This window comes from Apis laboriosa, unplaced genomic scaffold (genome assembly GCF_014066325.1).
Source record: "Apis laboriosa isolate Shangri-la unplaced genomic scaffold, ASM1406632v1 scaffold23_cov150, whole genome shotgun sequence".
Classification (NCBI taxonomy): domain Eukaryota; kingdom Metazoa; phylum Arthropoda; class Insecta; order Hymenoptera; family Apidae; genus Apis; species Apis laboriosa.
The window spans coordinates 2,235,732-2,253,094 of record NW_025222452.1 but is presented as its reverse complement, the minus strand read 5'-3'; the positions used below and the strand labels follow the sequence as shown (position 1 = coordinate 2,253,094).

General features: G+C 40.5%; 3 protein-coding genes across 4 annotated transcripts; all 3 read left to right on the top strand.

Annotated features, from left to right (window-relative positions):
- The first annotated feature begins 1,143 nt into the window (after window positions 1–1,143).
- LOC122713377 lies at window positions 1,144–2,762 on the top strand. Its single transcript, XM_043933754.1, has 2 exons — window positions 1,144–1,155; window positions 1,350–2,762. The coding sequence occupies exons 1-2, from the start codon at window positions 1,144–1,146 to the stop codon at window positions 2,760–2,762; spliced, it is 1,425 nt and encodes a 474-aa protein (XP_043789689.1).
- Window positions 2,763–7,825: 5,063 nt separating this feature from the next.
- On the top strand, window positions 7,826–11,323 carry LOC122713426. The gene is made up of 7 exons (XM_043933859.1): window positions 7,826–7,831; window positions 8,729–8,968; window positions 9,044–9,296; window positions 9,391–9,635; window positions 9,843–10,223; window positions 10,848–11,050; window positions 11,184–11,323. The coding sequence occupies exons 1-7, from the start codon at window positions 7,826–7,828 to the stop codon at window positions 11,266–11,268; spliced, it is 1,413 nt and encodes a 470-aa protein (XP_043789794.1). The 3' UTR covers window positions 11,269–11,323.
- Window positions 11,324–12,517: 1,194 nt separating this feature from the next.
- LOC122713271 lies at window positions 12,518–17,216 on the top strand. 2 transcript variants are annotated; one of them, XM_043933540.1, is made up of 2 exons: window positions 12,518–12,652; window positions 14,585–17,216. In XM_043933540.1, exons 1-2 carry the CDS (start codon window positions 12,569–12,571, stop codon window positions 16,850–16,852), a joined length of 2,352 nt encoding a protein of 783 aa, XP_043789475.1. In that variant the 5' UTR covers window positions 12,518–12,568; the 3' UTR covers window positions 16,853–17,216. The 2 variants fall into 2 exon arrangements, with proteins under 2 accessions (XP_043789475.1, XP_043789477.1); XM_043933542.1 differs by lacking the exon at window positions 12,518–12,652 and adding an exon at window positions 14,448–14,504.
- The last annotated feature ends 147 nt before the right edge of the window (window positions 17,217–17,363 follow it).

The following is a 17,363-nucleotide window of genomic DNA, read 5'->3' as shown; positions in this document are numbered from 1 at the left end:
AGATAAATCTACGGTGTTTATCGACACCGATACCCCTGCATCGATTAATAACTCATCGTATATCAATAATTTTTGTCCCAATTTGTACAAATTATATACCTTTCTTAATTCGTCGAGCTCTCCTTAAATTTAACGTATTAATAAAAAATTGCATGCTAATCGCTCTTCAGATCTCTTAAAAAAAAATCTTAGCAAAACGCGCACATATGCATTACATAAAATTTCAATTCGCAGATAACGGGGACCGCTTAAGTTAAATCGTGGAATGAATCTACGAATCTGGTCGAAAGATGTCTCCCCTTCGGTTCATCGGTCGGCGCCGATTCGACGTGGCGATCGAGGGCGTGGTCCCCGCCCGCCGTGGCAAATATTCGCGGCAACGTGGAAGTGAAAGTAAAGCCGACGGGACGGGATGGATGGACGCGAGTGGGCCGCGAGCCGATTCGGAGGAAACGTCCGCTTCGAAAGGCGTACGACGACCGGAACCAAACCAACACATCCTCCGTTGTTCGTCGTTTTACTTCCGCGTTGATCCCATTCCTTCGAACGGCTCTTACTTTTTCCCTTACTTTTTCTTTTACTTTTTCGAGACGAAAGGAGAGACGGATCCAATTGTTGCCCGCGTGCAGGGATCGCGTGTTAAACGGCCACTCTCTCACCACGATCTCGTCCGTCACATTCTTCCGTTCGACGTGATCCGATCCGAATTTGTTTAAACGCCGATAATTATTTAAATGAAACTTATCTGTCCACGTTCGAGTCGGAGCTTTCACGCGTCTCGTCCCTATTCGTTTCGCTTGGCGCGGTTCTATCTCCCGCCCACCTTCACCTTGGAGACCAGTCGCAGTATCTTTTGCTCGAAGGAGAGCGCTGTTTCAGCAGCGGGCAGGTTTCACTGAACCGGGCGTGCACTCGCCTCGGCCGCGTATCTACATATAAGAACGGAGAAACGTTAAACTAGTTCTCGCGATTTTTCAACCGGCCGAGTATAAAGGAGAAATTCAATGTCGGCCGATGCATCATTAGACGTCGCGGCGGAGCGCCGATCCGATCTTTCGTTCCGAGTCAGAGAAGCGTGAGTGAGAAGCGGTGAATGAGAGATCATCGACCGGGTATTGTAATCAGTGAGACGGGTCGCTCGGTATGGATTTTTTGGTCAGTATTTATGATGCTCAGGACTCCTTTTAACGTTCATTTTTTTTATTAACGTTGCGATGATGCGACAGAAACGCATCGAGCGCGTTTCGTTCGAAGACGCGAAAGAATTTTTTTTTGTTTTTCAACGCGGCGAATATTACGATAATTCTTTTTAAATCAACGAGTCGCTAAAAGTTCGTTTAAAATTTCAGCTACTGTTCCTAGCGTCGTCCGCGGTTCTCGTTCAAGGGTACGGGAAAAGCAACGACCCGAACGACGAGCCGTTTCTGCCGATATACCCGGTATACCCTTACAGCCCTAAATTAATTAAAAGGGGGACGGAGAAGGAGGCCGTGGCGCAACTATCCGCGGAATTGTACGCGCCGAAAGTCGACGCCAAGGACTCGTACAGCGCGAGCTACAGCCCCCGAGATTCTTACTACCCTAATTACGGCTCGTACTCCAAACTCCCCTCCTCGCCCGGTTACGCTTTCTACGGATCTCTTCCGTACGATCCTTACGCAACCCCTTACAATCCTTACTCACCCCCGTACCCAGTTCCCTCGCCCTCTTACTCGCCTCCTATTCCTCCTTACTCCTCCTCCTCCTATCCCAATTATTACTACCAATCTCCCTATTATTATCCCAATTACTACAACCAGCCTCTGTTCCCGCCGCCCCCGCTGCCACCGCCTGTCGTCGATTACGCCGGCGACCCGGACGGTGGATACCCCGAGTCGGACGCCAAGCAGAAGAAGCACGGCGAGGATAAGAGTTACAGGGCCAAGGACGTCCAGTTCGTCGACGGGGCCAATTACATATCCGGGGGTTCGAAGGATCTCGACGGCCAACCGACGACCGCGTACAAAGCGGGCGGCGTCCAGCAGAATCAGCTGGAACAGACGAGCAACGCGCAGACGAAATATTTCCCTATCCCGTTGCCGAAAACGACGTACAGGGTGATCAGCGTCGGCGGACAACCGGTGGGCCCCGATTATCCATTGCCGCCGTCCTACGCGAAAGCTCAGCAATTGGACGAGCTCGCGGCGACGAGGGGCCACCACGATTGGGTGAAGGTGTTGGCGAAGAATTTCAGGCCCGTAATCGAGTACGGTGGAGCGGTCGACGCGAAAAATGCCGCGACGAGTGACGACGATCGAAACGACGAGGGGAAGGACGCGAGATACGTCCCTGTCTCGACCGCGACCGCCAAGACCGGCCTTGCTTACGTGGTGAATCCTAGCGTTCTTAGGAAGGTGAACGTTGGGCAAAGGAACGTTGGACGGATCGTTGGCAAGTTGAAGAGCGTCAAGTATCCGACTGGCGCGTACGCGACGATCGAGAAGCCTGACAAGGATCAAGGCGAGTCGAACGATTACGAGAGCTCGTCTTCGCAGGATAATCAGGATTACGACACAGCTTTGAGCCAGACCGACGGCAAGCAGCAAAATTACGACGAGGATCAATCTTATCAGAATGAAAATTACGTTACACAAACGCCTCGGTATAACGGTTATCAGTATACCAGTTACAGTCAACCGCAGACGATCACTCAGAGGCAAACGCAGCAGTACAAAAGTAATCTGGATAACGTGAATTTTGGCGCCAAGACGAAAAAGGCGTGATGCTTTTTTGGATGAATGGAAAGGAGGTTTTGTCGATATACGATATGGTACAATTGTTATTTCTATTTTTTTTTTTTTTTTGTAATCTTAGTTGAATTAACGTTGTTACCTTTGTTACTTTTTTAGAGACACGCGTTAAATAACGTTTGCGCACTTTTCTAGAATATCACACGAAATACCTCTTACAATATGCTAAATATTATGTTTTTGTTTTTATTATTTTATCGTTTGTCTAGACGATGTGTTTCTCCAACCTTTGACATATCACGACGACGATACTTTTTAGTTTCGCGTCGGACATTTACATCCTACGCATATGCAAATTTTGTATTCATTTTGTTACTGTTAATAATAAAATATCGTTGTTGTTTCTTATGGGATTTTCGTTCTCTCTGCTTATACACCTATAATCCCCAGCCATTCGAATTTCATTGCCGATAATAATTTCGTCAAGTGTCGATTTATTCTAATATCCTTTCCACTTAAATACCAACTAGTCTCGAACATGATGGTAATATCCATCTCCTCTTACCGCGAGCGTAGTCGATTCCACGATAAATGAACACCAATTCATTATAAATTTTTTATTCCTAATAATAATTTTGCCAAATGTTAATTAATATCCTTTCTACTTAAGTAATCAAATCACCAACTATGATCGTACTCAAGATTTCCTTTTATATCTTATATTCAAATGCATCATAGGTCAACATACGATAAACGAATCAATTTTTCATTATCAATAACAATTTTGTCAAATGTCACGATATATACTTATTTAGAAATATACTTTCTAAATAACCAATTAGCGATGATATTTTTTATTAATAATAACCAAATAACACCAAAATTCTCTTCTAAATTTTAACTCGTTCTTTCATTTCGTAATTCGATGAAACGTGATCGACTTTTCCTTGCCAATATAATAATTTTGCCAAGTGTCAATTTATTCTAATATCCTCTTCGCTTAAATAATCGTAATGCAAATCAGAATGATACTAAATTTCCTCTCATTCGACGTATTCTTTTTACCAATAATAATAACCTTTTCCATTTAAATAATCAACCATCGTGACATTGCATTTCCTCTTATTCCATCTGAACGCAGATCGACGGTATTTAATGCACATTCGATTCGATTTTCTGTCAATTTGGTCTAATAATACATTTTAAATAATTAACGATATCCAAAATGGTCATGATTACATATACAACTTCGTTCGTGGCACTTACGGGGGATGCGTTTTCATTTCGATTCGATTTTCTGTCAGTTAGTTTAATAATTTTAAATAATTAACGGAACGGATGATATCCAAAACTTGGTCATGATTACATATACAACTTCGTTCGTGGCTTGGGTCGTTGCACTTATGGGGAACGCATTTTCGTTTCGATTCGATTTTCTGTCAGTTAGTCTAATAATTTTAAATAATTAACGGAACGGTTGATATCCAAAACTTGGTCATGATTACATATACAACTTCGTTCGTGGCTTGGGTCGTTGCACTTATGGGGAACGCATTTTCGTTTCGATTCAATTTTCTGTCAATTAGTCTAATAATACGTTTTAAATAATTAACGGTTGATATCCAAAACTTGGTTATGATTACATATGCAATTTGTTCGTGGGTTGGGTCGTTGCACTTACGGAGAACGCGTTTCGATTCGATTTTCTGTCAATTTGGTCTAATAATAATAATAATACATTTCAAATAATTAATGGAACGGATGATATCCAAAATGGTCATGATTACATATACAACTTCGTTCGTGGCTTGGGTCGTCGCACTTATGGGGAACGCATTTTCATTTCGATTCGATTTTCTGTCAATTTAGTCTAATAATACGTTTTAAATAATTAACAGAACGGTTGATATCCAAAATGGTCATGATTACATATACAACTTCGTTCGTGGCTTGGGTCGTTGCACTTATGGGGAACGCATTTTCGTTTCGATTCAATTTTCTGTCAATTAGTCTAATAATACGTTTTAAATAATTAACGGTTGATATCCAAAACTTGGTTATAATTACATATATAACTTCGTTCGTGGCCTAGGTCGTCGCACTTATGGGAACGCATTTTCGTTTCGATTCGATTTTCTGTCAATTAGTCTAATAATACGTTTTAAATAATTAACAGAACGGTTGATATCCAAAACTTGGTTATGATTACATATACAACTTCGTTCGTGGCTTGGGTCGTTGTACTTATGGGGAACGCGTTTCGATTCGATTTTCTGTCAATTTGGTCTAATAATAATAATAATACATTTCAAATAATTAATGGAACGGATGATATCCAAAATGGTCATGATTACATATACAATTTCGTTCGTGGCACTTACGGGGAATGCGTTTTCATTTCGATTCGATTTTCTGTCAATTAGTCTAATAATACGTTTTAAATAATTAACGGAACGGTTGATATCCAAAATGGTCATGATTACATATACAACTTCGTTCGTGGCCTAGGTCGTCGCACTTATGGGAACGCATTTTCGTTTCGATTCGATTTTCTGTCAATTAGTCTAATAATAATAATACGTTTTAAATAATTAACAGAACGATTGATATCCAAAATGGTCATGATTACATATACAACTTCGTTCGTGGCCTGGGTCGTCGCACTTACGGGGAACGCGTTTTCGTTTCGATTGGATTCGATTCGTTTCGAGGAAAGGAAGAGGAACGATCGAATGAAAGGGAACGATGCGGATCCGGGGAACGTCCGGTCGATCGTTTGGGCGCGGTAATGGAAAGGGGAAGTGAGATCGCGATTCAACAGGAATCGCTCATACATTCGTGGCAGGTGAGAGAGAAGAGAGTGGCGTGTTCGAGAGAGTGTTTTGCTTTATTTTTCTTCTTCGCGTGCGAGAGCGCGCGGGATCGGTCGAAAAATAAATAAAATCGGACGAGCCTTTTACTTTCTCGTCGCCGGATTTCGGATCTCGATCCCTTATATACACGATCACTCGCGAAAGCTTCACGCCATTACCTGCCCGCATCCCACCTCTCTGCTTTTTACATTAATTCCGTTAAACCGAAACTTTTCAACTAGCTAATGTTATAATTACTTTTACCTTTGAAAGGGAACATTCCCGATTCCGTTTGTCCCTCGCCCCGAATCCCGTTCCCCCCTCCTTTTCGATTCAATGTCGATGGAGGAAAATTCGTTCGTTGCGTTTCCTTTAATTCTTTCATATCCCGCCAGAGGGACAACTTCTTCTTCTCGATCTCCCGTAGAAATAAACAACGAAGCAATGAAAGTAGAATTTACACAAGGGTAGAAATTATTATCGAGATCGCAGCTATGCACGCAATTTTCAAGCGAACTTGCACTCTAAGTGCACAGAGAGAGAGAGAAAGAGAGAGGAAGAAAGAGAGAGTAGTCGCTAGTAAAATTTAACCGCGTCTTAAGAAGTGTTGTTCAATTTGTTTGTCTCTGCCGCGACGAAATGGAGATCCTAAAATCGTCAAACCGAGCAGACATCATCGTTGCACGCTCGAGAAAGTTCCTTGACTTAATTGAAGATAATTTTACACGGAGATACAAGCGAGCCGGTCATCGTTTATTAGATCATTCTCTCTGCTTCCACACCCAGAATGCGGATAGAAAGTGTTTTTCTCTCTCTCTCTCTCTCTGTTTCTCTCTCGTTGCTTCGGACACTGGTTGTTGATTCGTGTGTGGTGAAAAAGGTTTGCGGAAACGCGCGAGTTTCAATGGCGAGTTTCAGGATGGGATGGGATTGACAAAGAGATTGATGAACTCCACGAGATCTCCTTTCCCTTCCTTAATTGCTTACCAATTTTTCAAAAGCTGTTTCAAAAGTATGCCTTGTGTTTGCGTTGAGTGCGTTGACGCGTTTCTTTTCTTAATTTTTGATCTATTCACGTAAAATTTAAACTTATGTTTCATCCAAAGGAAATACATTTATCATTCGATATTGTCTAATAATTGATAAAAATATTAATTTAACGTAGACGCGTAACATTGTTCGTGAATGATTGACGATAATAAAATTTCAAATTTAATAAGCATGGTAAATATTTCGTTGAAATCCTCTTACCGCGACGATGTACGAAACAATGGAGCCACCATTGTACGAAACCTCGGCCACCATTAACTTTTCCAACGATCGTTACGTCCCTTCTTCTGAATACATTTACCGTCCCTTCAATTGTTCGAGAAAAGTAAATCCTCGAATGCCACAACTGCGTCTTAACTTACGCTTTTACGTGAAAAATATAAAACACCTTATTTCTCATTCATTCGTAAATACATTCGTATAGATATTTCCATCGACGGCACGTTTGTTTATTCACGTACGTATATAAATATAAGGAATTATACCTTTCATTCGTAAATTCTCGTATAAATGTCTATTCCTCTTCGTTTACGTATCCACCAGAAATATTTGCGAAATAGGGTGAAACAAGTCCATATAAGCATTATATGTGTATTTATCGTAAAATCTGTCGAATATAATACGAGATCGTTATCGGACTAAGACAGTAAGGAATAATTAATTGCACAACTTTGGGAAACTGGGGGAACCGTTTATAAGAATATTGCTTCTAAGACGTTTACTTTTTGCGTTCGAAATGGATCAATCCGGATAGAAAAGATCCGTTTAATGAACAACTTCCGATCTCCCCGCATCTATCCTTCTTTCTATTCACTTTTCGCGACACGTTCTCACAGGCAAACGTGTAACGACTGTAACTTGTTTTTCTCGGATTAATGGCCGGTAATTATCGTGGCTAGTATCGTGAGAATTATCATTTTATTATATAGGGGAAACTAGAAATTGGATATCTCTCGAAATTGTATCGATTCCTTAACGATGCTTTCTTCCCTTTCGAAAATTAAAATTATATTTTCGTCTTCCGTTCGAAGAATTTGCAATCAGTAATTGTTTGAAAAATGGTATAATAGCTAACGAAATATTTTATAATCCGTAAAATTGGATAAGTATAATAAAAATTCGTAATTTTTTAAGTTTATTTTCCTTTCTCCTTCAATACGAATCTCGTGTTCCACGACTTCAATCCTGAAAGGGATGACGGTATCTTTCACTCGTATTTGAATTCTGCGTATTCCTAGTAGTTCACGAGGGCCACGAATGACGCTATGATCCACGAGTGAAATGTGCCCCATCAAGATATACATACACAGTGCGGGTAGGGGTAAAGGCTATATAAGAGAAGGTGAATCTACTTTGGCTTTGTAGTAGAGCTAGAATCTTCGGGTCGCGGTCGTATCTTCTGAAATTAAGGCAACATGGTAAGTGTGCCTCTTAACGGTTAATCATGCTTTATGCAATTGCTCTACCCTGACTTAATTATATTTTAGAAAATTTAGAGAATACGATTCTTTGAGAAATCGTGATAATAGATAAGAGAAGATATCGTTTAATGATAATCTGGATTTTTTTCAAAATTATCAAACGCTTTATATAATTCCTTTTATTCTTAATTATTCTTTAGTATATCTCTACGAGAAATTATAAAAAAGGTGTATCGTTTATACCGATTTGATGATTTTTGAATTAAATTTTTTTCGATAATTTTTTAAGATTAATTTTGAAAAATTTAACGTCAATCAATTGCGATTGAGAAGAAGGAAGAGAAACTTTTACTTTTGTATCCCAGTGATGAGATACTTACTTATAGGGAGGACCACTCCCCATAAGCATTCAGGTAGAGCGTATAAAAGAGTGCTCCTTGCCGGATGTTTGACCCAGAACTTGGCGAGCAGTGAAAGTACATCTCGATTCAAGATCATTTTTTACCAATAATGGTTAAGAAGCGAATATACGATCGAGCTTAAATAACGATTTTGATTACGGCTCGCATAAAATTTCCATTTTAATTTTCAAATGTCGATCTTCGATGTTATTCAAACCATATAATACATAAACATTTACGATTCACGACTTACACGACTTTCATTTATTTTCCAGAAATTTTACATGATACTCGGTCTTCTATGCATCGGCGTGAAAGGCGAGAACAAGATCAACTTGGAGGACATAGAGAGGGATAATTTAAGAGTGGAGGGTGTATCGAAGTCCGGTATTGCACGAGTCGAAGAGGCAAACTATCCTACGAAGCCGGAAATTGGCCAGCAACAGTATCAAATACCGTATCGTGGGCCAACCGGTGCACCAATCACATACGTAACACCATCCTCGGTGCAAAATGTAAAAAAGGGGATTTTTTTAATGTCGCGATTTGTACATACATTTGCGTTGTAACGCGTATTTGTGTTTGTTCAGCTTCCTTCGAACGCGTACGCTACAAAGGAGCAAGTATATCAACGGCAAAATAATATTTTGCCCGAATCGATATTACCGCAGCGATATTACAACGAATACCAACAACAATCGTCGTCACCTTCGAAAGGAATCGTGCCGAACATTTATGAATCGCAACAATTGGCCTATCAACAGGAAGTGAACGTTGGAAATCAATTGCAGGCCATTCGGCAAAAAACGGTCACGGCAAAATTCGCGAAAAATGCGAACAAAGGTATTTATGTTCGATTAATGTTCGTATATAAATCGCAATATCCAGAGATAAGGATTTTAATTTTATTTCTCTTTGATCGAATTGTATCTTGTAGAACCAATATACGTCGATATTCCAACCATGCATCTTTTCACTTATTATCCGAATTTGGATGTGAATCCTGGTAAAAACAATGGATTCTTGCTACCCCAATTAACCACAACGGCGACCAATCACGTTTCCATTCCACTCTACGCAACAACGATTAGTCAAAAGCCAACGATCGCTCCTGTAAAGCAAACTTATCAAATTCAGTACGCCCCCAAATACAACTCCGTGCCTGGTGCTTCTTCGACCAAGGTCAATATCTAATAAATTAATATCAAAAAAGAAAAAAAGAAAGGAATTTTTAAATTCTCGAATACTATTTTTCTTCGCCTTGTAATTTCGAGTTTCACAAAGTTTCGAAATTAGAAAAATTGCAAAAATGTTTCAAAGAGAATTTCGAATTTTCTGGAATTTTATCGTAGTTTTTTCCAATTCTAATATTCCTTATCCTTTTTTCAGGTGACGAAGAACGCTGTTTACTCGGCACCCGTTGCTTCAAAGAAATTCACCGGCACTCAGGTATTGAACGTGGCGGCTTACTCTCCCCCGTTAGATCAATCGTACGCCCAAGGAAGACAGCTTTTGTACACACAGGCGTACATCGCTCCGTCTCAGCCGCAGTACGTTTCTCAGCTAGTGTACGCTCAACCGGCCACGATTTACATGCAAGCAACGCCGGTTTACACCGACGTTTACGCGCGTCCACCTAGCCACGATCGGGATAATTCTTTGCAAGGGAAATACGCAGCGCCGATCGAGCATACGCAGCTTGTCGATGACCTATCGAATCAAGTTCTCGGGGAGCAAAGCAGCCAGGGCGTGACTCAGAATTACGCCAAGGTTGGTATTTGATACTTGAATATTAAATGGAATTTCAATGGAGACAAGGTGCTATATATATATATATATAGAGTTTATGCTCGAGCATAGCTGGGCCAATTTTGCGAGACGAATCACGTAATTAATTAATAACGTGAACGTGAATTTTGAACGAAGAAATTATCCTTAAATCTGGAGTGTATATATTTTTATTTTAATATGGAATGGAATACATTTATGGATCTTGGAAATATTATTTTCTTGAATTGGCAATTAATTATGTGCAAATATGAATCTCGAAGGAAGAAAATTTATTCGTAAAATAAATTTGGGGATGAATATTTATCATTTAAAATCATTTGCTACAGAAACTGTACGTTTATGTATGGATTATTTCAAGTATGCTGTACGAATCTTGCAAATATTATTTTCTTGAATTGATAATTAGTTATGTAAATGTGAATCTTGAAGAAGGAAGAAAATTTATTCGTAAAATAAATCTGAATACGAATCTTATATTTTAATAATTTACTATTGAAAGGGTTAAATTTAAATAGAATTTCACACATTTTAACTACATTAAGTATATGGAAATTTCCTCGTGAATGAAAGATTTTTCTTATAAATATGCATTTTTTATAAAAGGATTCAGAAGGACCAAACACTGACTTGGTGCCACCTCAGATGCCTCCGCAGGATTTCAAATCTGGCGCCACATCTCTGTCTCCTGTCCCTGCGCAAGACGAAGAATCTATTCCTGAACAGAATCAAGTAGGTTCGTCTGAGCCCAGATCATTGTTGGATTCGTACATTCCGAGCAAATTGATAGCAGCTCACGACTCTTCAAGGTAATTAGAGATTAATTTTAAAAAATAATAATTCATACCTTTCTTTCTTTTTCTTTTTTTTTTTTTTTTTAAACTTACAGTCGAAACGTTCGTTGCAAGAAATCAAATTTATCTTATCGAATCTTTATTACAGATATCAAGAAAGGCCTATACAATTGGAAAGAGGTTTCCTTCCATCGAAAGAAAATTTTCTGTACAAGAAGCGTAAAATCGACTAAAAAAAAATCCATGGGAATTTTTTCTTTATCTGATAATCGACGAGCACGATGGTCAGTAGAATGAGTTATACCGTTAACTTCGATGCAGGCGAGCAACACGATGTTCTCAAGATTTCTCAACATTAATTTCGACGTCTATCTTTCTACTTTCAAGATCGTGCTGCACGATTAGAAATGTAAATTTGTCTAATTGCACGACTAAGCTTAAGTGACAATACATGCATCGTATCTTTCTTACGTCGAGCCTCTTTATGGAGCATCGATATTTAAAACAATTCATGAGCGAGTGAATTCATGCCATTAATTATATTATATGTACGAGGCGTGGTAGCATCTAGTCTATTATCGAAGATCGCTAAATCAGCGTTATTACTTATGTTTAACTTTGTTATTCTTTTCACTTTTCTATATACCCATGGGTGTACGTTTTATATACGATTTTTTTAATAATAAATTCTCATTAAACCAATCGCTGTTCTGTATCTCATCAAATTCTGATACAAGTAGCAAGTTTTACAATTACGATAACTTGAAAGAAATTATTCTCGATGGTACGTAAATTAAATTTTTAAAAAGGTTACAAAGTTCAGAAGAAATAAGATTAAATATTATTTTTAATTCAAATCCTGCCTTCTTTTTTCTTTGACGTTCATTTAATTAACGTAATTAATTCATTAGTTCACTTCCATGGATTACGAAATTAATCACAATATCGATATCGCTTTTTCTAATAGAGATTCTTTGACATAAGATAGCAGACACACTTGTTTACGCATAAACCGCACACTAAAATGAGAAAGCGGATGCTGAAGAAGCGGTCCAATGGTGTAGGCTTTCGAAAAATTATTATTTGTCCAGAAGTAATTTTCTTCCCGTATAAAAAATATATAAATAATCAAAAGAACGTATATGTATATATATGAAATAATAAACAATCTATCTATATATTCCCATTATATATTTTATCGACACGTCGACGCAAATGACGCAATAATCAAAGATATTTTCGTAATTTCAAAGATCTGTCTAGTATCATAATTAGATGAACGAAATTATGAATTGGCAAGGATATGCAAAGCAAAAGCAACGATGATTAATCGCGATCCGTCACGAGAAGTATTATCGTGACCTCCAACTTTCTTCGTGACGAAATATTGGATGAGCACACGTGTGCGTCTCTACGCTGCTGGCAGGTGTCTTTCCATATGTATCGAGGAACGAAGAATGTCAGTGTGTTACACCGGTGAAACTATAATCGTGGTGTCCCTCTCGCGGTTCAAGCGAAGGCATATAAGGTGGGATGTTGCTGCCACTGCTTCATCAGTTCCAAATAAACGCGAGAAGTTTAAGGTCGGCCGCCATTATGAAGATCCTCGTGATACACGTAAGTTTTTTTTTTTTTTTTTTTTTGATCTTTGAAACAAATATTTGTTTTTAAACTTTTCCGAAATGAAAGTTCAACTTTGTCACGTTTTGACAATCAATTTTCTATCCTAAACAAATATTCATCCAGCATTATTTATTTTTTTAAATCTATGAAAATTTAACGCGACGATTGACAATTTGTAATATCTAATTAATTTTTATTTTAAAACAAATATTCTTCTAACATTTCTTTCTTTCTCTTTTTTTTTTTTTTTTTTTTGCATTTATGGAAATATAACGTGTCACACGTGGCGGTTGATGATGATCAACTCGATATTTCTATACAGATTTCGTAATAAACCAGCGGCCTCATTTATGCGATAAATGTAAATTTATGTAAATTCATTCGTGCATTTATAGTTTGCAAAATTGAACGTGTCGTACTTGTCATCTGGTCGATATACGACAATATTTGACAATTTTGTATAGATTTGAAACATAGCGTGCATTTATTTATTATTATTTTTTTTTTATCTCGTCGATAGATCAACAATCTTCACGTAGATTCACTTTTCAGAAAAACGCGAATCGTCGAACAGAAAGGAATAAATGGTTTCACGTGCGCGGGAAACTATGGGTTTTCCCTTATCTCGTTTATGAAGGATCATCCCTATTAGTTCCTCCAAATGTTCACGATAATAGTACCGTTATTTGTATGCGTTCTTCGTGTACGTTCTTCAACTTATCTCGCCCCATTTCGCGCGGAGATCTCACGAGAGAGATACACCTGCTATAACTCTAACGCTGCGATCAGCACGGCACAGTGTTATCTTCGCAGTTATATTAATAATATTAACCGCTTAAAATAAAATTATAACAAAATTAAATTAGGCAGATTAATAATTATTTATAATCTATTATTCTGATTATTCTACTCGTTTCATCTTGGCTCGACGCAATAAATGTACGATTCGTTATTTTCACCGGTAGAACTGAATTCTTTTCAAAGACGAGATAAACCAGACTCCTCTGGCTCCGGTCATTACGGAGAAAGTGTTTCTTATTTTCTTTCGTCCACGCGAGCCCGGCGGAGAGTAACAACACGGCAGATGCTCTTGGGCGAGTCAGTGAAAGTCCTTGAAGGTATTCGAGGAACAGCGGCTCTCGAGCCGCTCGTAAAATCCGTTCGGTTTACGATTTATTATTAGGTAACCGTTCGCGTCTCTATCGAAAGAGTAAAGTGAAAATGGCGCGAAACTGGCATTCCTTCGTTCGACATTAATCACGCATTCTACGAGGTATACGTCGAACGTACGATTTCCAAAATCAATTTCTATGATAATCCGTTCGAAAGAAGAAGAATGGCAGAATGTTCGCCTCGAAGCTACTTTCACGTATTCGCAAAATGATCCTCTTTAAAATTATTAACTGGAAAAGAATTAAAAGGGAAGCGAAAGGAGAAGATTTCTAGAGAGATGTTACAGAAATTCGTAATAAATATATATCGTTTCCTCGTGGAAATAAATTTTAATGCGAAACGCGTATCCCGAGGCGAGTATATTTGTCGAAGAAAGCGGTGAAAATCAAAAGAGAGCACCGGCAAGAAACTCGTTATTCCCCTGACTCGTCGAACGGGTGTTTGGCTTCAACTGTGACCTTGTAGAAATTCATCACTCTTTCCCGCCAAGGTCGATAATATAATAATAATGATACAACTCTCGCGAAAGAAAGCACGATTCCTTCCCCTCCTTCCCCTCGATAATTGCAACGTTAAACGTTCCTTAATAATAATCAAAATAAAGAAGGGTAGCGTGAAAGGCAAAGGAAGGGAAGTGAAAGCGAGACGTTAACATTAGTGGAGCATCGAACCAGTAAGATCGATCGAATCAACTTCGTCTCGTTATTATAACGCGTTAAACGAGTTCTCTCATACGTGCTCCGTCACTTTCAGATTCCTCTCGTAATTGCTCTCTGCTGTTCTCTGCCCAACGTCTCCGGGAAGCCTTTGACCGTCGACGACGACGAGGAGGAGGATGCGCACGAATACGAGTCGGCCGCCACCACCATCACCCAATTGGACGACACCGCGAAATTGGAGGACGCCGTTCTGAAGGATGTCGAGACGAGAGCTGGGATGCGCGACAAAATGCCGATTTTGCCGCCGATAATTCTTCTCGACTTCGCCAACGACACCGACGAGAACGAGAACGTCACCCACGTCGAGGAAAAATCGAAACGAACGGTGGACAATGGTCTCGGTTACGGCCTCAACAACGTCCAGACCAGAAGATACAATTATTATTTCCCAGCAGGGAAGAGTGGAACCACGGTGAGCATCGAGGAATCGATCAGCCCTTTCCTCCCGAAAACCATAATCGAGAGGGTGCCCGACAATCACAGTCCGCAGAAAACGTCCATCAAGAGCGTGGTCCACCACAACTCTTTCGCCATGTCCACCTCTTTCTCCGAGATAAACTCTCAAAATGAAAGGAGCCAGCACGGCTACCTGAATCTTCATCGATCGACCAAACCCCAACCCTTGACGTTCGGATTACGCACGAAGCCTCAAAACGCGAACGAGAACTACCGAAGCTTCTTCACAACTGCGAAACCGGGCGTTCTGAGCTCGTTGGAAATTCAAAATTCGGGGTACACGAGGGACGATGGAGCGGCGATCACCACGACCCAATCACCGATCGCGGGCACGGCGCGATACGTGACTTCCAGCCAGGTCAACTTCGCCAGGAATCAGCAGACTGGTAGTTCGTTGAGCTACGTCACGCCAGATCCCCCGTTATTCCGTAACGGGGAAACTTACATCGGTCGGAATCACGTTCAATCCAATATCAATTCTCACTTCGTCCCTCAAAGTGCCATCGTGGACTCCTCCACCACCTCCCCCCTCACCTACAATCCCTCCTCTCCGTTCTCCCCCGTCAGCCAGCAGCAAGCTGGGAACACCGTGCCCAAATACACGGTGGAGAATGGGGTGCGTTACGAGAACAAAGTGTTCTGGAAGTATCCGGACGGCAGGGTGTCGGACGTGCCACCGGCCACCTACGTCGAGACGACTTACCCTCGAGAATATCCCCGCGAGTCGTTGGCGGCGCGGCAATCCGGAAAATCCCAGGATTCCCGTTCGATTTACGAGAGCGAGATGGGGGGGCCGCCGGTGGCGACGTCTGAAAACAGCATTCTCTCGCAGAGGCCGATGCAATTCCCCACGATATCCGAGGAGGCGGGCAGAGAGCCAAACCCGTACATCTCCGCCGAATCCTTGTCGACGAGTTTGCCCCAGCAACAAGTGTACCGGTTGAGTTATCAGAATCTGGTGAGCCAAAGGCAGATCGCGAGTCTGGCTCAACGGCACAAGGGGAACGCGCCCTCCTCTTCGTTGGCCAAGACCAGGCCCAGGCCCGACACGAACAATTACCAGCAAAATTTGTCCAGATACATGGTGGACAGCCCCAACCCCGAATACACCGCAAGTTACACGACCGAGGCAAGCGTCAACACCACTAAGCCTTTCTTCGCCTCAACCAATTCTATCGCCTCCGTAACGTCCAAGTACAGGCCCAAGGTGCAGAGTTATCTGGAGAAGGTGTTGGCGGGGGACGAGGAAGAATCAACGGGAGAGAAGAAAGGTTTCGACAACAACGATTTGAGCAGCTACTCGAACCTGCAATATTCGGATCTGTTGAATTACAATCCGTCCATATCGGAGTATATAAGGAATCCTTCGTCCATATTGAACGTAAGACCGACTTTCGTGCAGGCCGGAAACTCTTTGATACCGGTCATCATACTCAGAGTGGATGGGGCATCCCCTATTCAAACCAAGAGCGCGCAGAACATTAATCTGAAGGCTCTGTTGCAACGATACCTGATCCAGTACGCCAAGACCATTCAACAATTGGCCGTACCTTCCCCCTATAACGTTGGAACTACGGAACGATCGTTCGGCAAACGTCCAGCGTACGGGATCGACAAAAATCCTCCTGGCCTGGATCTGATCCGATTGACCGAGGATGACGCGCGTCACTCGTCGACTTACAATTCGAATTCGTACGTGGGGAAATCGAGCTACGAGACGAGCAATTTGGAAGATTCGAAAGACTTTGTCAACGGTCGTTACGGGGAAGGTTCACGGGGCAGGCAGAAGGTGAAGAACGTTCAGATAATTGACGATCCGAGATTCACGAGTTACAAAACTAATTGAAAAAAATTTGAGAAGTTTGGATGCAAAGAGGTGTAAAATCTAGATGTACCTGAGAGCGATCTATTATTTTGTAAGGAGCGTTGTTGAAATTGAGAAGAACGAGATGTAATTGATATATATATATACATATGGTTTAAGGATAGTTGTTTGGTAGTATTTATGATTATTTCGGGATTGTGCAATAATAAAGTTGGACCTTCGAAATTTCGAAGAGTTGGCACATCGTTGCTGCTGATTGACCAAATTTCTCACTTCAATAAGGTACCTTATAAACTTAGTTATTAAGGATCTGGTACTAAACGATTTACGCTTTTGTATACATTCCTATCTTTTTAATTGAATAAACGTTTTCATCGAGGCAAAATACACCTTTTATTTCCTTTCTAAATCTGGATCGATGTTATATTTGTTGCGAAGCTGTAGCGATATTTTCACGAATTCCGTGAAAATTAAGAGAGAAATTTCTCTTTTGGAATTCATTTTATCTAAAAAAAAAAAAAAAAAAAAAAAA